The 23,599-nt window shown below is 43.4% G+C and overlaps 2 protein-coding genes across 10 annotated transcripts in view; one reads left to right on the forward strand and one right to left on the reverse strand.

The window, feature by feature from the left end:
* Nucleotides 1-23,599, reverse strand: part of BICD1 (BICD cargo adaptor 1) — a 240,982-nt gene that overhangs the window by 54,763 nt on the left and 162,620 nt on the right. For all 9 annotated transcript variants that reach the window (XM_077266653.1, XM_077266651.1, XM_077266648.1 and 6 more), the window contains one exon: nt 8,769-9,203. In XM_077266653.1, coding sequence (XP_077122768.1) covers nt 8,769-9,203 — 435 coding nt within the window. The remainder of the gene's footprint in view (nt 1-8,768; nt 9,204-23,599) is intronic.
* Nucleotides 11,964-13,223, forward strand: LOC143773492 (E3 ubiquitin-protein ligase TRIM7-like; the record flags this gene model as incomplete). Its single annotated transcript, XM_077260919.1, has 1 exon — nt 11,964-13,223. A coding segment is annotated over one exon (1,260 nt), but the record flags the coding sequence as incomplete, so codon positions are not given.

The following is a 23,599-nucleotide window of genomic DNA, read 5'->3' on the forward strand; positions in this document are numbered from 1 at the left end:
AGCATATACCTCTCCCAGAGCTTTGTCTCTCCTATTGGTATTGTGTGTATCTTTATAATGAGAGTTTGCACCGGGCCTAGTTATAATAATTTTTACATTTACCTTGCTGTACAAATATTAGTTTGTATTATTTTGCTGGCCTCTATGGGTATTTTTGTCAGGCCTTCCTCCACATTGTGAGGCACCATTGCTATTGCTTTTAACTTATTGTTATCATATATATTCTTTAATAAAATTCATTTTTTATACTCAAAATGTTCACCTTGCTTGTTTACCCTCTTTTAAAAGTGTGAATAGGTGCGGTTGGCTTTTTTGGTTTGCTATGTTTTCTATGCAGTCTAAGGTTATTACGTATATGCCCTTTTCCGCAATATGTCATTTTCTTTGTCTAGTAAATGGAGAAAAAATTGGTGTGCACTAGGGCTAAGGTAGGGCGAGGTGCAGGTGTAGAGGACTGGAATGTCCCAACACACTAAGACTAAATTTAATACACCGCACACTCTAGGGGTATCATTAGAAAAACTTTAGAATTTATTGAAGTGCTATAGATTTATTATTCAACAGTGCAGAATGCGACCAGAAGTCAAACTGACAACGTTTTATGTATATATGTATATATAATTTTGTTCTCTCTCCCTCTTGGATTTTGTGTGCTACGACTTCACACATAATGTTTATTCTGACTCATGGGTATGTAGAACGCAGTGGTGCCTGGATAGGCCTTTCTTTTGGGCGCTTCCGTATTGACCTGTACTCACGTTCATACCGATTTATCAGATAGCTTAACTCAGCCACGTTCTCATGTAAGAAGACTCCAGGAAAAGAGGATTGCTTTAACCGAAATTCTTGTATTATGATGAAAGCAGCAGGTAAAAAGGAATATTCAACAGAGGACATGTAATAGGATGCATACAGATATGGGGATGATGACAAAATGGAGAATAAGGGCGTGAACAAACATACATCACAGGACTACAGTGAGAGAGTTGGGACAAAATAAAGGGAAAGGCAAACTTCTGCCTAGAAAGAAAGGATGGAACACAAACAATGCAAACATTAAATGATTTCTCAAGTCGTGGGACATGACACTCCCCGTCTGAAATCCTTGGATTTCACGATGTCCGTAATTTTTCGAAGTCGTTCGAACCTGAAAAAACAAGAGGAAGAAAACATGCATGCAATAATAAACATAAAAGATTTTTAAGTCCAACTCGTTGTTGTTGACCCGTAGATCACACCGAAAGATAAGTTCAAGTATATAAAACCCATCTTCAGATTGGGGAAGCCGCAAACATGCAAACTCTTCCACCAACCCAGAATCCAATGGGAATGTTAAGGGTTCAATCCAATGGAAAATGTCAACATTCAATAAACTGGGGAATGAGGAGGAATGCTCCCCGCCGTGAACAACGTCCAGGAGCATGTTCAGTTCATGTGATGTCCTCCTTTCGTAGAAGCAACACGAGTTCAGTGACCGGGCGGAAGAAGGTTCGGGTAGAGCCCCCTTTTGTCACCTTAACTTCTACCTTACGAGTCTTTCCGTCCTCACTGGGTAGGACCTTGGTGATAAGTCCCATTGGCCAGTCATTACGATGAGCCTCTGTATCCTTTAAGAGAACAAGGTCTCCTTCTTGGAGATTGGGACTGGGCGTCTGCCATTTGTGACGGTTTTGAAGCAAGTGTAAATATTTGGTCTTCCATCGATGCCAAAACACGTTAGCCAGGTGTTGTACTTGCCTCCACTGACGTCTGTAAATGTCCTTATTATCGAAGTTCCCAGGCGGAACTGTAGCAGCTCCAATCTTCTGTGTGAGAAGTGTGGCTGGAGAAACATCAGAACCCAAGTTGAGGTCCTTTAGGTTTGTGGCGTGGTCCTCAGATGGAAACGCGTTCATTACTTCTTGTACAACTTCAGCAATTTCTACTGCCAATACCGCAGCGCAAAGCTCGAGTCTGGGTACAGAGTGTGCAGGCTTTGGAGTTAACTTGGCTTTACCCAGGATGAAACCACAGTGTACCTTGTTAGCTCCTAAGGTCATCAGATAAGCTACTGCGGCTATGGCTTCTGTAGATGCGTCAGAGAAAATATGAACTTCTCTTCTGATTGCAGTCAAAGGTGATCTTGGAGAATAACAACGTGGGACTTGGAGTTGCTCTAAGAACTTCAGAGACTTCTTCCACGCCTCCCACCTTTGCTGTTTCTGAGTTGGGAGCGGGGTGTCCCAATCCGTGTTCTCGGCCGTAAGCTGTCTTAACAGTATCTTGCCTTGAATAGTGATGGGTGCTACAAACCCGAGAGGATCATAGATGCTATTTATGACAGATAGGACTCCTCGTTTGGTAAAGGGTTTGTCATAGGGTGACACTTGGAAAGTGAAGGTGTCCCGTTTGATATCCCACAGTAGACCAAGGCTGCGCTGTGTTGGAGGAACATCGGAACCCAAGTTGAGGTCCTTTAGGTTTGTGGCATGGTCCTCAGATGGAAACGCGTTCATTACCTCTTGACTGTTAGAGATAATCTTGTGGAGTCTGAGGTTTGATGTGGATAGCATTTCCTGTGTTCTGGAGAGTAGGTCAATTGCATCTTCGCTTGTGGGCAAGGACTTGAGCCCATCGTCCACGTAGAAGTTCTTCTCTACAAATTGCCGAGCATCGGAACCGTACTCTCTCTCACCTTCCTGGGCTGTCCGTCTCAGTCCATAGATCGCCACAGCAGGTGAGGGACTGTTGCCGAAGACATGGACCTTCATCCGGTAGTCTATGACCTGATTGTTGACGTTGTTGTCCTTGTGCCATAGGAACCTAAGATAGTTTCTGTTGTCTTCTTTCACAATGAAGCAATGAAACATCTGCTGAATGTCGGCCATTATGGCAACAGGTTCTTGTCTGAAGCGGATCAATACTCCAAGGAGGCTGTTGTTCAGGTTGGGCCCAGTTAGGAGCAGGTTATTGAGAGAGAGGCCTTCAAACTGAGCACTGGAGTCAAACACCACTCTGATCTGATTAGGCTTGCGAGGGTGATAGACACCAAAGGATGGAAGATACCAACATTCTTCTCCCTCCCTCAGTGGTGGCGCAGGTTCAGCATGATTTCTGTCAAAGATGTTCTGCATAAAGTCAATGAAATGCTTCTCCATCTCTGGTTTCCTCTTTAGGGTACGCTTTAAGGATGAGAACCTTGCAGTTGCTTGCTGCAGGTTGTTCGGCAACCTCACTCTTGGGAAACGAAAGGGTAAAGGAGCTACCCAACTGTTGGAGTCGTTTTGAACAAATTCTTTATCCATAACCTTTATAAATTCTTTATCTTCCCTTGTGGGTGCCAACTTGTTGTCATTACTTGTGGAATCGAACACTGATGACCCGAGGTTTTCTTCCCAGGACTGGAGTGTGTTCATGTTGTTGAAGGATTCCTGTTGCCACTTGGTGTTGCTCACTTTCTCTTTCACCCAGTAGTGATGTGGGCATGGTTGGAAATGGGTGCTGCGACCATTTGACAAAATGTGTGTCTTGTAAGAGGAGATGTTGTTAGGTCTCTTCATCTTGTGTATGCAAACATTGCCTATGATTACCCAGCCTAGATCTAAGCGTTGGGCAAATGGTGCATCGTGTGGTCCATTAATTTGCTGACGCACCTTGTGCAGCCGGAGGATGTCTCTGCCTAGCAGAATCAGGATATCTGCACTGTTGTTGAGGGCTGGTATCTTGTTTGCTATCCCCTTGAGATGTTGGTGATGAAGAGCAGCCTCTGGCGTTGGGATCTCTTCTCGATTGGATGGAATCTGGTTGCACTCGACCAGTGTAGGTAACGGTATCTCGACGGTGTTCTCAAGAGATGTCGCTGTAAGACCACTGGCCCTTCTCCCATAAACCTCTGTAACACCACTGCAGGTACCTAAGGTGTAAGGGTAGGCATTTCCCTTTAAGTTAAACATATCAAAGAGTTCTGACCTTGCAAGTGATCGGTTGCTCTGATCATCCAGAAGGACGTACACCTTCACGGCTTTCTCTGGGTGACCGTTGGGATATACGTTCACCAGGCAAATCTTCGCACAGGACTTGTCCCAGAGGTCTTCTCCGCAGACTTCTGTGCATGAAGAAGATATTGTGGTATGGCTTGCAGTTTGAGCTGCGTCCTCCCCGCCATGGCTCGTGGTGGGGGAAGGAGTAAGTGTAGAGTCAGGACGGAATGGGTGGAGTGCTTGTACGTGGTCCTCACTGTCACACTCCATGCACTTAATTGTAGTTTTACAGTCTTTAGCAAGGTGTTCAGTAGAAGCACAACATCTGTAGCATACCCCGAACCTCTTTAGAAGCTCCTTGCGTTCCTGGAGCGGTTTCTTCCTGAAGCCGATGCACTTTTTTAAGGGATGTGGCTTCTTGTGGATGGGACATTCACGATTTGGGTTCTCTATCTTTTCACCTTTGTTACTCTTGTCTGGGGCTGGTGTTGGTAAGGGAAGAATATCCGTCTTCTTCACTGACACTGGACCTCTGCGGTTTCTGTCGTTCGAGCGTGCGCTGACGTATTTAGAAGGAGGTGAAGCTGGGCCACTGGATTCTTGGTAAGAAAAGCTTGGGTCGTTCTTGCGCTCTGCCACATCTTTTATAAACTCACAGAAGTAGGAGAATGGAGGAAATGACACTTGATGGTCTTTCTTGTATTTTGACCCTAGTGTAGTCCACCTTTCTTGCACGTTGTACGGTAGCTTGGAGATAATGGGATTTACTCCACGAGCAGTGTCCAGGTAGCTGAGGCCAGGTAGGTGGGTGTCTGCCTTGGCCAGCTGGAGCTCTAACAGCAAGTCACTGAGCTCTAGGAACTTTGAACTGTCCTTGCTTGATATCTTTGGAAAACTCTGTAGACGCTTGAACAGTGCATTCTCTATGGCTTCTGGACTGCCAAAGTTTTTCTCTAGTCTTTCCCATGCAGCCATGAGACCAGCCATTGGATTACTGATATGTACAGACCTGAGTCTCTTGACACGCTCTGTGGATTGTGGTCCTAGCCATCTGATTAGCAGGTCCAGCTCTTCGGCAGCAGTGATGCCGAGGTCACTAGTTACGGTTCTAAAGGCATTTTTCCAACCTCTGTAATTTTCAGGTTGGTCGTCAAACCTTGTGAGACCGGTTTTAGTAAGTTCGCGGCGAATCATGTACCTTGCGAAGTCGGACATGTCTGTTCTTTCTGACTTAGGATGCACGAATGTGGGCTGAGCGGTGTTGTACATAGGAGTGGAGACGTCTTGGACTTGAAACGTGGGTAAGTATGGAGTGGCATATGCATTTAGTCCAGCAACCGGTTTGGTGGGTATAGTCTCTGCTACATGCGGAGCTGGCACTGTGCGGTTGTCGAGAGTATAATGACCTGCCGGTATATTGGGTTGCGTGTAGATAATAGCCTGTGGAGTTTGATGAGATGCAGGGTCTTGGCGCATACTGGAATACGAAGGAAGTTCAAGTTTGGGAGCATTGTGCTGACCTTGAGTGTAGGGTTCTGTAAGTTGATCGGCATCCTGGTGTCCTAGAGAAGCATGAACGCCATCAGAAGTGTTAGTGATGATCTGCGGTTCGCCATTTTGGCTTAGCACGTAGTCTCTTGTGCGTTCAATAGGGTCCTCCGCCTCCACTTCACACAAACTGATGCTGTCTCTTTGACTCCCACTGATAGCTCGCTCCAGGATCCTTAACTCCGCCATGGCTGTTGCGTGCTCACATTCCTTCTCCAGAGCTTCCTTGCGTGCTGCATCCGCATCCATTTCTGCTCTCTTTTGTGCTGTGGCTGCATCCATATCTGCTCTCCTTTGCGCAAAGGCTGCTTGTATCTTAGACGTTTCTGCCTTAGTACGTGCCCTTATAAGCTGCTGGCTGAGAGTGGAATATTTTGATGAACTTGACCTAGATGAGCGTTTTGAGTGCTTAGACGATTTGGATGAGCGAGATGATGCATCTGGTGTCCGTGCAATTTTAGCCTCTATCTTTGTCTTAATGTCGCGTACGGTGCAGTCCCTTTCAGAATTAAGCTGCTGGAAACTTTGCAATTCTTTTAAAGTCTCTGGCAAATTCAGTTTCTTCAGGAGAATAATGTATTGATCAGTCTTCTCCATATACCTTTGGTATGCTGTGCATAATTGTTCTAGGGCTCCCTCAAGTGGTAACTCATGAGAAGCAGGCCTTGATACAGTGTCTATGTGACTCAGCACTTTCTCCCATAGTGAAGACACATCACTATATACAACACATTTTTCAGTCTCTAAATTCTCCATGACTTTCCATGTAGGTTTGACTGTACGTTTTCCTCTTTCACTAGCTGGTGGATGGGGATCTGGGTCTCTGTCCTGTGTCTGTAAGTCTGGTAGGGACATTGTATACCTCGCTTCAGACATGATTTGCTTGCAGGCAGGAAGAGTGGATGATGAGGGTTATACTTCTCACTGTTTATCTGCAGTGTGTGCTTCTATGCACACTGGGGTCTGGCTGGGAACTGGGTTACTGTGTATCTGGGAAATGTCCTTTTCCACTGAGGTTCAGCACAGACCTTGAGTTACTGTCTCTGAAGGCAGGCTATTCCTTTTTACTATTCTGACTCATGGGTATGTAGAACGCAGTGGTGCCTGGATAGGCCTTTCTTTTGGGCGCTTCCGTATTGACCTGTACTCACGTTCATACCGATTTATCAGATAGCTTAACTCAGCCACGTTCTCATGTAAGAAGACTCCAGGAAAAGAGGATTGCTTTAACCGAAATTCTTGTATTATGATGAAAGCAGCAGGTAAAAAGGAATATTCAACAGAGGACATGTAATAGGATGCATACAGATATGGGGATGATGACAAAATGGAGAATAAGGGCGTGAACAAACATACATCACAGGACTACAGTGAGAGAGTTGGGACAAAATAAAGGGAAAGGCAAACTTCTGCCTAGAAAGAAAGGATGGAACACAAACAATGCAAACATTAAATGATTTCTCAAGTCGTGGGACATGACAATGTTGTTTGTATGTATATTTTTTTCTGCACAGTTGTTTATACATGTTTTGTTCTTTTCAGCGACCACTTGATAAAGACTCGGGAAGAGTCGAAACGTTGTCAGTTTGACTTCTGGTCGCATTCTGCACTGTTGAATAATAAATCTATAGCACTTCAATAAATTCTAAAGTTTTTCTAATTATACCCCTAGAGTGTGCGGTGTATTAAATTTAGTCTTATTTTCTTTGTCTAGGCATGTATAAAAAGACCCTGATACTGTTGTTTGGGGCTACACCATGGCCAGAGCACAGCCAGACCATCGCCAGACCATGGCGAGACCATCTCCAGACCATGGACACATCATCACCAGACCATGGCCACACCATCGCTAGACCACCGCCAGATCGTGGCCACCCCATGGCCAGACAATCGCCAGACCATGGTGTAGTGCTAAGATGTTAATGGCCATCAGGAACCCATATTGATAGCCTGTCTTTAATGACCCCTTTAAGATATTAAACAGTAACAGTTTAGCTTTGTATCTTCTGTAATTTTCCTAACCTCTGGAGACTGCATAACTCCATTAATATTTAGTGAGAATGTGCATGTTTATAGTATCACCCAATACCACATAGTTCTTTTATCACTGTTTAGTGAGACCGGTGTATGTTTATATCACCGCAGAGCTCTTTAGTGGGAAAGAGTATATTTATAGTATCATCCAATTACTGCATAGTTTCAGTATCCATGTTTGGTGAGAAATGACATGATTATAGCATGGTAAAACATTTTGGTACCAGGAGCTTTTGGCATGTTCCATCCGGTGACGTATTTGTCCGGTGTAGATTGACATCTGAAGAATTGGTCACTCAGAAGAGAGATACTATACTGGACAAATAGAACTTGTGCAATACTTGGTTACGCAAGCATTTGTTTCTAAACAAGATATAAGTTGGGGAAGACTGCAGCTAAGACAGAAGCCCTGTTAACCTGTGCACTAAAAGGGAAACTGCCTGTGACACCACAGTGTGGACCCCAGGAATTTCTCTGTCTTTGCTAGTCTGCTTCTCACAGCTGATGATTACTGGAAAGATGATGTGTGTTGATCCTGGTGAAGCTTTTTCCTGTGTAGTGTGTAATGGAAGTACTTTACCTTTGTGATTTATATTATGCAAAAGTGTACGCAATATCACACTATTTCCTATTTTCCGTAATCATTTAATTATTGTAATAAAATGAATTACCTTCTTTAAAGCCATATTTGACCCCTTTGAATACTTGGCAAAACACATGGCTACACCATTGCCATACCATAGCCACACCATCGCCAGACCACCACCAGATCATGGCCACACCATGGCCACACCATCGCCAGACCATGGCCACACTATCGCCAGACCACTGCCAGACCATGGCCAAATCACTGCCAGATTATGGCCACACCACCGCCAGACCATGGTCACACCATCACCATACCATGGCCAGACAACCACCAGATCGGATTTATTGTACTCGTCTGGACACCTGCGTCTGTCTGCGTGTTTTAGATCACTGTCTTCTGTATCTGCATTGCTGTGCTTCTCTAATAAACCTCAGTCCCTGCTTCAAAGAAGGATTGTCTACAGTGACTTAACCGGGGTCATGAGACATAATTGGAGTCTTGTGACATCACCAGGAATCGGATCATGTGATATCATTGGAGTCTTGTGACTTCACTGGAATAATGTGACATCACTGGAATTATGTGACATCACTAACGTCATTCGTGCTGTCAAAACATCTCATGACTCAAGAACCTACCTGGATCAGCTGCTGTTTGAGTTTTTGCATTTCGGAAATATTTAACTCGCTGAATAGATCCGAGACAGGGTGCAGCGACTCCCCCTTCCGAACAGCAGGAGTCCGATAGTCGCCATTCAGTTTGACAAGAGGGGGATGGATGTGACCGTTCATCTTGTCCTCATTGTTGGATTCCCCGTCCTCGGAGAATTTCAGCCCGTCCACCGCAATATTAATGTGGTTGTTATACATGCTATCGTTAATGTTGATGTATTGGGAAAGTTCTTTTCGGAGATTATTTTTCTGTTCCCGTTCATTTTTTAAGGTGTCCAGGGCTTCTTCCAGCTGATGTTCAGCGATCTCCTTCAATCGAATGGCGTCTTCCAGTTGACTGTTCAGCAGCACCGTCTCCTCCTCGAATCGCTTTATCTCATGTTTCAGGCCTTCATATTCCACCTACGTGGGTCAAAAGAGAAAACCGAGAGTCATTAAGAGGTATTATGCACCAAAACTGTCCTGCAGCAGCATTACCACAGGTGGTGCTGGAGAGGGGATCCCAACGTCAACAAGTCAGGAGAATCGATGACAAAAACACATCATTTTATGCACTTCCTGCAGCCACCACTAGGGGAGCTCTTTGCATAGGAATTTATAAAGCACTGTCTTCCTGTGCAGAGAGCTCCCCCTAGTGATGGTTACAAGCAGTCAGAATGTCATCATTCATCCTTGATGGCAGACTGAAGAAAGCAGGGGATTTGGAGGCTTAAATTGGAGTGAGATCTTTACTATTAACCTCTTCACCATCCTGAATCAACAGCACTACTAGGTGCTAACCACTAACCCTCCTGAGATAAACATGATAGAGCATGATGGATATTACTGTAACCTCCTTTAACACCTTGGATGTTACCAGGGTCTTCTGGCTCTCTGCACTGTGACTGCTCAGACAGAGGGCGCACAGACGTGATATCATAGCGCCCTGTGACCTGAGACGTCACAGTCAGAAGACGTTGCAGCGGTGGAACAGGGAGAGGTGAGTATCACAAGTAACGGGGCCCTGAGCAAGCGGGGGGAGACTCATGGGTGCCGACACCGGCACAGGTATTGGGTCCCCATAGCGTTCCGTGTCCCCGACGGCAAGTGGCCCCCCTCCTGCTCAGGGCCCCGGCACTTGCCTGGTTGCACCGGGTGCTGACGCCGGCCCTGGAGATAAATATTCTAAATCAATTCTTGCAAAAAGAAAAAATTATAGAATTGCTGCTCTTTCATTTAATGACGCACCACCTCCAAACAAAGAATAATCCGTGAACACAGTATACATGCAGCAAAATTGTATATTTAACGCATACAATCTTCTTACTAAACCAAACCTTCATATGGCTATATTGATTGGAGAATTAAAAAGTTATCGCTTTAGGAAAGAAGAAATGAAGGGTGAAGTGACTACAATCCAAACAAGGGTGAAGTCACCTACAATCCAAATCTGGAGGTGCTAAGGGGAGCTGCATGGAAATTACAACCTTTACTACAAAAAGATGCCTGCTTACAATCCATTTTTCCAGACCCCCCACTACTGTGTTTTAGGCAGTCCCTAAATCTAAGAAGTATCATTGTCAGAAGCTCCCTGTCCTCTCCAACAGCTGCAGGAACCTTTCCTGGCAACCTGAAAATTTTTTAAACCTATCCATTTATATTGACCACGGACAAGATAAAGATCCCCAATTAACATCAGAACTAAAAGATACCAGGTACTTTCAGCTGCGACACTTCTAATGTGGTGTACTTAATTATTTGTACTAAATGTCCAACTGGGGGTCTGTATGTGGGGGAGACAGGGCAGAAACTGAGAACAAGGATGAACTCTCATCGCCACACAATAAGAGAAAAAATAATGGATCTACCTGCGGCAATACATTTTTGTCTTCCTGATCATAGCATCATGGACATGAGATTACTTGTATTGAAAGGTAACTTCAAATCTCAGAGAGACAGAAGAGTCTGGGAATATAAGCTGATGATGACCTTTGACACACTCAGTGCAGGAATGAATGTGTCACATGGATTTATGTCTTTTTACATCAATTAAGGAATTTGCTCCTCAGATCATGTGGAGTCACCATAACAGAACCAGACCCCAATCAGAGGACAATAAAACATTCACACTCCTTATCTATGAACTGTTCCAATATTTATCGACATAGCTGTTTATCACTCACATAATGGTAGTTCTGCTTCACGTCACCTGTCTTATCTATGGCATTTTTCTGTGCTATATTGTGCATAAATATGTTATTCTTCAGAATTTGCTTTAGTCTATGCCTGATGAAGAGACCTGAGTGGTCTCGAAAGCTTGCAATCTGTTACCATCTTTTCAGTTAGTCATTAAAATGTATTAACCACTGAGGACTCTCAATTCTAAATATTTTTCTATCCACTAGCTAACACAGTACCAAGATATATATCTTTCCTGTATCATGGGTGTAACTACAACTTTGTCCTCTGTTCAGCATTAGACACTTTCAGTTTCGTTTCTTCCCTCTTCCGTCAGCCATGGCGTCTGCTATTTTGAGAGACGAGCTGCTCTGCTCCATCTGTTTATCTACATTTAAGGACCCTGTAATGCTGAGATGTGGACACAACTTCTGCCGCGTCTGTATTGGTCGTGTGCTGGATACACAGGACGGGTCTGGAGTTTATTCCTGTCCTGAGTGCAGAAAAAGATTTCGGGAGCGGCCGGCACTGATGAGGAACATAAATCTCCATAATGTCGCTGAACGTTTCCTTATTACTCAGCAAGAACAAGAGGAGATCACCGGGATCTGCTGCACTTAGGGTACCGTCACATAGTGCCATTTTCATCGCTACGACGGCACGATTCGTGACGTTGCAGCATCGTATGATTATCGCTCCAGCGTCGTAGACTGCGGTCACACGTTGCAATACACGGCGCTGGAGCGATAATTTCATGACGTATTTGCGATGTAGAAGCCGTTGGTTACTGTGCGCACATCGTATACAACCTGTGTCACACGATGCAATCATGCCGCCACAGCGGGACACTAGACGACGAAAGAAAGTTTCAAACGATCTGCTACGACGTACGATTCTCAGCGGGGATCCGGATCGCAGTAGCGTGTCAGACACAACGATATCTTAATGATATCGCTAGAATGTCACGAATCGTGCCGTCGTAGCGATGAAAATGGCACTGTGTGATGGTACCCTTACTGTGTGGACTCTCCGCTACCTGCTGTTAGATCCTGTCTACTCTGTGAGGCTTCTCTGTGTGATAAACACCTGAGATCTCACAGCAAATCACCAGAACACGTCTTATCTGATCCCAGCACTTCTCTGGAGAAAAGGAAATGTTCTGTCCATAAGAAGATCCTGGAATATTACTGCACTGAGGATGCTGCTTGTATCTGTGTCTATTGTCCAGCAGGAGAACATCGAGGACATCAGGTGGAGATGCTGGATGAGGCCTCTGAGAAGAAGAAGAGGAAGCTGAGAAATGTTCTCCAGAAACTGACATCAAAGAGAAAGAAGACTGAGGAAAGAGTCCGGAGTCTGGAGGAGCGCAGAAAAAAAGCTCAAGAAAAAGCAGCTGGAGAAGCCGAGAGAGTCACTGCCCTGTGTACAGACATCAGGAGACGGGTGGACGACCTGGAGAAGAAGGTCCTGAGTGAGATCTCCAGGCAGGAAAAGGAAGAGTCACTGTCACTGTCTGCTCGGATCCATCAGCTGGAAATAAAGAAGGACGAGCTGTCCAGGAAGATGAGACACATTGAGGAGCTGTGTAACATGACGGATCCACTGACTGTCTTACAGGATCCAGACACCGGTGACTTGTGTGATCCTGAGGAGGAGGGAGGTGATGAGGACACAGGCGGACATGATAAACAGCCCCATGATGGAGATGACCTGGATGTGGCTGTGATCTCACACACATTATGTGACGTAATATCAGGTATAAGGAGCGGGATCTATGTGGAGGGTCCTGCAGACATATTACTGGATGTAACCACAGCTGGTAATAATCTCCTTATATCAGACGACCTGAAAACTGCGACCTGGACACGAGAGAAGCAGAAACGTCCAGAAACAGCAGAGAGATTCCAGTGTAATCAGGTGATGAGCAGGAGAGGATTTACCTCAGGACGACATTACTGGGATGTGGAGGGCAGTAGGTCAGGGGGTTGGAGGGTGGGGATGTGTTATCCCAGTATAGACAGGAGGGGGCGTCAGTCAGTGATTGGAAATAATAACAAGTCCTGGAGTTTGGTGACATCTAATAATAATCAGTATTCAGTGATACATAACAGTAAAGTGATCCTGTTACCTGACAAGATCTCCAGTTATAGATTCAGGATATGTCTGGATTATGAGGCCGGGCAGCTGAACAATAATAATTGTAAGAAATTTGCCCAGAGACCGGTGACATCACAGAGAGGGGAATCTGATTGGCTGAACAGTTAATATAACAGGCCATGTGATCTGTGGACCCCATTATGGACGACCCCCCCAGGATCATTACTGTCATTAGTTTTAGGGGAGGTTCACAAAACCGTATAAAAATCATTCAGAGTTTCTTCCAGAAAAGTGGGACGACCGTATTCTCACTTCCTCTGTGTACAATTCATTTTTTTACAGCAGCTATTAACCATTTACAGTTTCCTGTATTACAGAATTACAGTGTATCCGTACAAATCAGATCCTATACCGTGGCGCTGTATGGCATCACATTTTATTTTTAGTATTTTTTTAAGAACCTATTGACTCTACCGATTGACACAAGAAACTCACATGTCACAGTGTAGCGTCCGATCTTTATGGATACATTACAAAACTGTAGCAGGAAACTAAATGGTTAATAGCTGCTGCTGTAAAAAACTAATTGTACACGGATGATAAGTGAGAAAATAATCGTTCTACTTTTCTGGATGAAACTGACGATTCTTAAGGCTACGTTCACACGATCCTTTTTTTCATCCTTTTTTTTTCAGGTCCTGTTTTGAAAAACCGCAGCTAAATTCAGCGCTGATTTTAGCTGCGGTTTTTGATCCTTTTTCTTCTGCGGATTCCACTGCGGGTTTCCAACTGCAGTTTCCTATTGGTGCTGCTGGAAACCCGCTGCGGAATCCGCAGAAAGAATTGACATGGTACTTCTTTTTTCTGCAGGCAAAACCGCTGCGGATTTGCCTGTGGAAAAAAGGATCGTCGGCACAGCGGGTCCTTTTTTCCATTGGGTTACATTGTACTGTAACCTACATGGAAAACTGCTGCGGATCCGCAGTGCAATTCCGCTGCGGATCCGCAGCAAAAACCGCACCGTGTGAACATAGCCTTATACTCTCGTGTGAACCTCCCCTTAGGCCACGTTCACACGTTCAGTATTTGGTCAGTATTTTACCTCAGTATTTGTCGCCAAAACCAGGAGTGGGTGATAATACAGGAGTGGTGACGGGTTTCTATTATACTTTTCCTCTCCTGGTTTTGGTCACAAACACTGAGGTAAAAAAAAAATTCAACGTGTGAACCTGGCCTGAAAATAAATTGGTTTGTGTCCCCTTTTTTAGAGATCTGCTTTACTTTTCAGGGCTTGTTTTCTACATGATGAGCTGTAGTTTTATAGCTGCCATTTTCGGGTCTATACAATATTGTGATCGCTTTTGATTGATTTTTTTCAGGGAATTGTGGTGACGCCAAAAACCTCCGAAATTCTGGAATTTTGATTTTTCCTTTTTTTGCTTCATGATGTAATAATTTTATAATTTCTACATGTTGGATTTTTGTGGACGCGGCAATACGAAATATTTTATGTTTTAAATTGTCATTGTTTGTAACTGGGAAGGTACAATATTTTAATTGTTTTTTTGTTCCTATTTTCTAAAACTTTTGTTTAGTTTATCCTTCCTTTTCAGTGTTGCAGTCGTTTGCTCGCTTGTACTATATACTGTATAATCTCAGGATCGCTGTATACAGTCACTGGCAGTTTCCTATGAAGCTCAGTCACAATCTGGGCCTTACAATAGGACGGAGGGGCAGAGACGCGGCCTATACATATTACACATAGTGAGGAACTGATAGATAAAGTGTAACAGGAGAATGTATAACTGCTCCTCATACAATAATCTGTGTGACAACCTTATTCCACCTTTCTATCTCGCAGGACAAGGGTTGTCGTTATGTCCCGTTTTGGTCACTTCTGTGATATTTCTGGTTTTCTATCATTTTGGAGATTGTGTTTTTCCTTTTCTTGTAATCCTCGCACTGTATTATATCTAATGTAACCACTCGGTATAATAAACTGTCCTCTCCTCCTGTAATATTACTACTGTCACGTGTCTCCTTGTGATATAGTGGGGGCTGGAGGCGCAGCTGTAGGGGGCTCACGGGCAGCCATCACACCAGGGCCAGAAGAATAAGAAGAGACGATCCGGACTCATGGAAGAGTCAGCAAATCCCAACCGCCCCCGATCTTGCCTGAAACTTCCCGGAAACTGGCGATTCCTAAAGGTTTTCATTATTCAGGAGGCCGGGAACAGGTCGGGTCTCCTGACTTTACAGTTCTCTCTATTCAGATCATCTCTTATTGGCCATTGCCCACTGTGGAGACCATAGTACAATGATATTGTAATGATATTATGGCAGGTGCTCCACCCTCCTCCAATATTATAATGGTGACCTGTCCTAAGGACATGTGATCATTATAAAAGTAGTGGACAACTCTTTATACCCAACGTTTCTTTCTATAAATCCCCACATGGTCTCTTCATGGTGTTTGTCTCCCACTGACTTCAATGGAAAGTAACATGTAAACTATAGGGAGAAAAATACTTTATCTCAAAAACTAATTAAAGCTGCCAAAAAGAAAAACAGAGAAGCACATTGTCACCTGCTTAACCCAGCAGGAAGTACGGCGAAGTCTAAGGGTACCGTCACACATTGAAATTTTCATCGCTGCGACGGCACGATTCGTGACGTCGCAGCGTCGTATAATCATCGCTCCAGCGTCGTAGATAGCGGTCACACGTTGCAATCACGGCGCTGGAGCGATGCCGAAGTCCCCAGGTAACCAGGGTAAACATCGGGTAACTAAGCGCAGGGCCGCGCTTAGTAACCCGATGTTTACCCTGGTTACCAGCGTAAATGTAAAAAAACAAACAGTACATACTCACCCGTCGGTGTCCTTCAGGTCCCTTGCCGTCTGCTTCCTGCTCTGAGTGCAGCCGTACAGTGAGAGCAGATCGCAGCACCGCTGTGATCTGCTCTCACTTTCCGGCCGGCACTCAGAGCAGGAAGCAGACGGCAAGGGACCTGAAGGACACCGACGGGTGAGCATGTACGGTTTGTTTTTTTACGTTTACGCTTGTAACCAGGGTAAACATCGGGTTACTAAGCGCGGCCCTGCGCTTAGTTACCCGATGTTTACCCTGGTTACGAGCGAACACATCGCTGGATCGCTGTCACACACAACGATCCAGCGATGTCAGCGGGTGATCAAGCGACGAAAGAAAGTTCCAAACGATCTGCTACGACGTACGATTCTCAGCAGGGTGTCTGATCGCAGTAGCGTGTCAGACACAGCGATATCGTAACGATATCGCTAGAACGTCACGAATCGTAACGTCGTAGCGATGGAAATTTCAATGTGTGACGGTACCCTAAAAATCACTAAAATTGACAAATCTCCGGGCCCGGATGGGATACACCCCCGAGTACACCAGGAATTAAGTACAGTCAATGATAGACCATTATTTTTAATCTTTACAGACTCCATAATAACCGAGTCTGTACCACAGGACTGGCGCATAGCAAATGTGGTGCCAATATTCAAAAAGGGGACAAAAACTGAACTCGGAAATTATAGGCCAGTAAGTCTAACCTCTATTGTTGGTAAAATATTAGAAGGGTTTCTGAGGGATGTTATTCTGGATTATCTCAATGAGAATAACTGTGTAACTCCATATCAGCATGGGTTTATGAGGAATCGCTCCTGTCAAACCAATCTACTCAGCTTTTATGAAGAGGTAAGCTATAGACTGGACCAAGGTGAGCCATTGGACGTGGTATATCTTGATTTTTCTAAAGCGTTTGATACCGTGCCGCACAAGAGGTTGGTACACAAAATGAGAGTGCCGGGTCTGGGGGAAAATGTGTGTAAATGGGTAAGTAACTGTCTTAATGATAGAAAGCAAAGGGTAGGAGAGATTAGCAAAATTAGGATTATTTAGTTTAGAAAAAAAGACGACTGAGGGGCGATCTAGTAACCATGTATAAGTACATAAGGGGACAATACAAATATCTCTCCGAGGATCTGTTTATACCAAGGAAGGTGACGGTCACAAGGGGGCATTCTTTGCATCTGGAGCAGAGAAGGTTTTTCCACCAACATAGAAGAGGATTGTTTACTGTTAGGGCAGTGAGAATCTGGAATTCCTGCCTGAGGAGGTGGTGATGGCGAACTCAGTCGAGGGGTTTAAGAGAGGCCTGGATGTCTTCCTGGAGTGTAACAATAGCGCTGCAAGGCTGCAGTGCTAACCACTGAGCCACCATGCTGCCCCAGGTTAATGTATTTAACCCATAGCTAACCTAGAACAAATCAGATGCTACAATTAACTCCTTTGCCACCCTAGACCACCAGGAATATTACATATGATCCCATAAACACCCTAGAGCACCTTGGATATTACCATTAACATATATACTACCCTAAACGACAGGGGATAATATATGTTAAACCATAACTACCCTAAAGCACCTTGAATCTTACCAAGTACCCCTGTACCAGTCTAGACCTCCAGGGATAATACATATTAACCCATAGCAACCTTGGAGCACCTAGAATATTACCATTTAACCTTTGACTATATACAACTCCAGCTATATTAATCATTCATAAACAGCATACAAAACATTCTATATTACCATTACTTCTCTGTCCATCCTAGACTTTCATACATATTAACCCATAACCACCCTAAAGCATTTTTGATATTACCATTAATATTTTCAACACTCTAGGACTACCAGGGATAATATATATTAAGCCATAATCACACTAGAACACCAGGTATAATACATATTAACACATAACAACCCTAAAGCATCTTGGATGCAATAGGTGATGTCACAGCTCACCTCCTCCTCCTGTACAATGACTGATAAGTCCTCTATATACAGTAGATAACACAGGATCCACCATTCACAATAGGAGATATCACAGCTCACCTCCTCCTCCTGTACAATGACTGATAACACCTCTATATACAGTAGATAACACAAGATCCACCATTCACAAAAGGTGATGTCACAGCTCACCTCCTCCTCCTGTACAATGACTGATAACACCTCTGTATACAGTAGATAACACAGGATCCACCATTCACAATAGGTGATGTTACAGCTCACCTCCTCCTCCTGTACAATGACTGATAACACCTCTGTATACAGTAGATAACACAGGATCCACCATTCACAATAGGTGATGTCACAGCTCACCTCCTCCTCCTGTACAATGTCTGATACCACCTCTATATACAGTAGATAACACAGGATCCACCATTCACAATAGGTGATATCACAGCTCACCTTCTCCAACTATACAATGACTGATAACACCTCTATATACAGTAGATAACACAGAATCCACCATTCACAATAGGTGATGTCACAGCTCACCTCCTCCTCCTGTACAATGACTGATAACACCTCTGTATACAGTAGATAACACAGGATCCACCATTCACAATAGGTGATGTCACAGCTCACCTCCTCCTCCTGTACAATGACTGATAACACCCCTATATACAGTAGATAACACAGGATCCACCATTCACAATAGGTGATGTCACAGCTCACCTCCTCCTCCTGTACAATGACTGATAACACCTCTATATACAGTAGATAACACAGGACCCACCATTCACAATAGGGGATGTCACAGCTCACCTCCTCCTCCTCCTGAACAATAGCTGATAACTCCTCTATATACATTAGAGAAAACAGGATTCACTATTCACCTGCTTTGCACTGATGAGGGGCAACACCCCGAAACATGTGTCTGCAAATAGTGTCTATTTTGAATTTTTATCCTATATCAAATGGTAAGGCTCATTAAAGGGTTAATATTGACTTTTCGGATTATTACATCCAATAGGTGGCACTAGAGTTTAAGTCCTCTTCCTCTCTGAAGATGTTATTTTTGTACATTTATTGTCTTAGATTCTACTGGTTTCCAGTCTTTGGGCTTTTTATTTTTTTAGTTCAATCGTTTTTATTGAATTTCCTCACATAACAAACAGACATTTTACAAGAAACATAAGAATCCCGACAGCGCAGGGCCCTCACAAAGTCAATCAAGTCAAGATATTACCAAGAATATGTCAAAACCATATGAGTAAGTAATGACATATGAGAATAGCTGTCTCTTTTCTCCCTCTCACTGTCCCCCCTCTTAAGTCTGGGTTCTAAGGAGGCATGTGACTGATCTGTCTTAGAACTACACCCTGTGATTATTGTGTTTGGAAATACTGTAGGGTTCTTATTTTTTATCATCTACAGGACCATTTGTTAAAAGGAGATAATTAGAGCCGGTGCTGCCCCCTGAGAACCCTATATTCCTCTGAGACACAGATACTAGTTTTTTAGTGAAATTTGATATATCTACTAATTAAACTCTTGTGTGTTATAAGCGGCATCCAGCTGCCAAAGATATGCATGTGCAGGGCTCGCATTCTCGAAAAGATGACCTAAAAAATAATATTCTAATTTTTCCTATTTTTTGCACAACTACAACTGTCCAGTAAAATACATTTTAAACTGTATTTCCCCTTCCAGTATTTTTTTATACAATGGGTATGTTTTTTTTTTTTTTATATATATATATATATATATATATATATATATATTTATTTGTCTATTTACTTTACTTTTTTTTTTCCTTTGGAGAAGTATTTTACATCTAAATACATTTTTATTATTTCTGATTTCCTCCGTAACTGGGGCTAAAATACCAGTTCACAGTTACAGGGGAAATCAGCAATAATAAAAATGTGGGGCTGGTATATTAGTCCAAGTTACAGGGCAAATTCAGCCTGTTTGGACTGCAGAGCACCCAAGAGTCTGCTAAGACCGAGCAGACTCTGCTCCTACTCCTTTCCTCCCATCTCCCCCAACACTTGGAGGTCACATGATTGCTGGATCTGGAGGAGGAATCGCTTGATCAGAGATGTTTATTAATATTAATCAAAAAGGCAGAGGTGGTAATAAACAATCTCTGCCTTCTCTATGAGGAAACCAGAAATAAGTATTTCATTTCCCTGCAGCACTCCCACAGGTGAAATAAAACATTGCAATACATAGGCACAAGTTAGTTATGAAGAGAAGAAATGATCCAGCTTCCAAGCTTGCAAACATTTATTGGATTAAAAATATTAATAGATTCCATCATCAAGCGTTTCGAACATCCATTGCTTTATTTAACAAAGCTAAGCATGTGCTGAATGCAGAGTCATTTATATAACCATAAACCAATTGGAACACAGATGGTCAGTCACATGGTAAAGTGTCATCATTGAATGAAAGCGCCATATGGAACTAGGTGTGAAAACGCACAGAAGTGAATAATGATAAAACCATTACAAAAGTGTGTGAACAAACAACAACAACAAAAAAATATTTTAAAAAGAAAGGCTTAGCTGTGTCTACACTCATGATAGAATCTATTAATATTGTTTAATGCAATACATTTTTGCAAACTTGAAAGCTGAATCATTTCCTCTCTTCATTTCTACAAGTGGTTCCTTGCAGATCTGTGCCTCCTGGAATGCCTAGCTATGGTGAGCTGGTTAATCCTTTTCTGTTTGCACAAATTAGTTATACATCTTGCTCCTTTCTAAAATGTCTGTGTCTGCTTTCAGCTCCTCCCTAGAATATCTGTATCTGCCTCTAGCTCCTCCCTAGAATCTCTGTGTCTGCGTCTAGCTCCTCCCTAGAATGTCTGTGTCTGCCTCTAGCTCCTCCCTAGAATCTTTGTGTCTACCTCTAGCTCCTCCCAAGAATCTCTGTGTCTGCCTCTAGCTCCTCCCTGGAACGCCTGTCTGCCTCTAGCTCTTCCCTAGAATCTCTATGTCTGCCTCTAGCTCCTCCCTAGAATCTCTATGTCTACCTCTAGCTCCTCCCTAGAATCTCTATGTCTGCCTCTAGCTAAGAATCTCCACCCCTCAGCTTCCCTGCAAGATCTGTATCGAATATCTAATAAATGGGATAACTACTCTCAGGATGATCGGATCAGCACACGGGCGGTACCAGCGCACGAGGTTTGTTCTGCCGGTCGCACAGGGACCAAACCCGGACCCATTCGGTCACTGTGGGAGGCTGATCTCCATATCTCAGGTCCAGAACTCCCACGGACCCGGGAGTTGCACTGTCAGATGCGCAATTTCTTTAGGATGGGGGGGATATTTTTATGAGCCTGTACCTCGGACGATGCGTCCATAATTCATGATTCCATGTTGGAGACGGTTCGACTGGAAGGCCACAATAGACGTGTATCCTGTGGCTACTTGACATGCATGCTTTAATTGAGCCTCCAGGCACCTCCTTGTCCCATGCTGGTGTCGCTTTCTCATTGAGCTTTGAAGTACCTTCTGCCTGCTACACTGAGCTTAATTCCATTACCATGCTTAAAGGAACTTTATTCATGGGAAAAGGTGGGGGCCAGGAGTGCTCATCTCTGCAGACCTGTGACCAGGAAACAAAATGGAGTCACGCCAATCTCTGTTAGTATGCCCGTATCCAAGATGGCGGCTGCTCCCTCATCACAGTCTGTGTCTGCCTCTAGCTCCTCCCTAGAATGCCTGTGTCATTCTCCAGCTCCTTCCTAGAATGTCTGTGTCTGCTTCTAGCTCCTCCCTAGAATGTGTCTGCCTCTAGCTCCTTCCTAGAATGTCTGTGTCTGCTTCTAGCTCCTCCCTAGAATGTCTGTGTCTGCCTCTAGCTCCTCCCTAGAATATCTGTGTCTGCCTCTAGCTCCTCCCTAGAATGTCTGTGTCTGCCTCTAGCTCCTCCCTAGAATGTCTGTGTCTGCCTCTAGCTCCTCCCTAGAATGTCTGTGTCTGCCTCTAGCTCCTCCCTAGAATATCTGTGTCTGCCTCTAGCTCCTCCCTAGAATATCTGTGTCTGCCTCTAGCTCCTCTCTAGAATGTCTGTGTCTGCCTCTAGCTTTAGTGCTAAGATGCTAATGGCCATCAGGAATCCATATTGGTAACCTGTCTTGAAGGAACCTTTAAGATATTAGGCAGTAACAGTTCAGCTTATAGTAGCCTTGTATTTTCCGTAATTTTCCAAACACCTTGATAGCGTAGCTCCTTTATCAATCTTTAGTGGGAAAGCGTATGTGTATAGTATCATCCAGTTACTGCATAGTTTCATTATCCATGTTTAGTGGGAAATGTCATGTTTATAGTATGTTAAAACATTTGGTACCAGGAGAGCCTTTGGCATATTTTATCCGGTGATGTATTTGTCCGATGTTGATTGACGTCTGAAGAGTTGGCCACTCCGCCAGAGGGATAGTATATTGGACAAATAGAACTTGTTAGGTCTTGTGTAATACTTTGTTACGCAAGTATTTGTTTCTAAACAAGATATAAGTTGGGGAAGACCAGCTAAGACAGAAGCCCTGTTAACCTGTGGACTAAAAAGGGGAACCGCCCATGACACCTCAGTGTGGATCCCAGGAATTTCTGTCTTTGCTATTCTGCTTCTCAAGGCTGATGTTCCCGGACAGATGATGTGCTACTCCTGGTGAAGTTTTTCCTGTGTAGTGTGCAATGTAAGTACTTTACCTTTGTGATTTATATTATGCAAAAGTGTACGCAATATCACACTATTTCCTTTTTTCTGTAATCATTTAATTATTATAATGAAATTAATCGCCTTCTTTAAAGCCATATCCGACCCCTTCGAATAAATGGCAAAACACTAGCTCCTCCCCTCTCCATAGAATTTTAAAAGCACCAACTGTCATCTCCTATCTCAGTAATGTAAAATAATCTGTCATCACTGAATACAGATTTTACCCATGAATTGAAAGTGAAAGCTCAGTCCAGGAGGAGAATGAAACAAATTTCTCTAATAAGATATATTACAAAGTTTCTAATTTTCATGTGTATTATTTATTTATGAAATAAAAATTAAAAAGACAGTGGACAAGATGTGGATCAAATAAATACATTGTGATAGAAATTCCTTGATAAAGGTATGTGGCTACCTATTGTGCTATATGTTTCCATTTTGAAGCGGGCACCACAATTTCAGCCGGAATTACAATTAAACATTTTTTCTGTTGGCAAATGTTATCTGATTAAGTAATGTGTGACTGTGGCAGAAACCACAAGTAGGAAACAAATACATTTAGAGCTTAAAAGCTTAGTGATATTGTCAAGGTGAAAATATATTTCCTTATATACTTTTTGTACTTTTATATCTTATACTGTGAAACAATAAGTTTTCCCTTGCTAATGCAAATGTAATTGTATTTAAAGATGGTTGCCAGTGTTCAGTTTCGTTTCAGTTTAGTGTCCGAAGGATTGAGATTCATTTCTTCAGAAATGAAACTCAGGAATGTGAAGAAAAGGAGGATCCACCAGAAGATGTCAGAACAAATCAGAAAGACTGAATGCTAGCTTAAACCCCGCCTAATGCACGCCTTCCCCTAACACTCAATATAATATTGTGTATTCTAAAATAAAGTTCAGTTGCTGTGACGGTTACACACATGTGTGTGGATCCACGAGCATGCACTAAGATTGAACCAGCTACCTATCTGACTCATTCTTACCCGGTAC

Source organism: Ranitomeya variabilis, chromosome 5, assembly GCF_051348905.1.
Source record: "Ranitomeya variabilis isolate aRanVar5 chromosome 5, aRanVar5.hap1, whole genome shotgun sequence".
Classification (NCBI taxonomy): Eukaryota; Metazoa; Chordata; class Amphibia; order Anura; family Dendrobatidae; genus Ranitomeya; species Ranitomeya variabilis.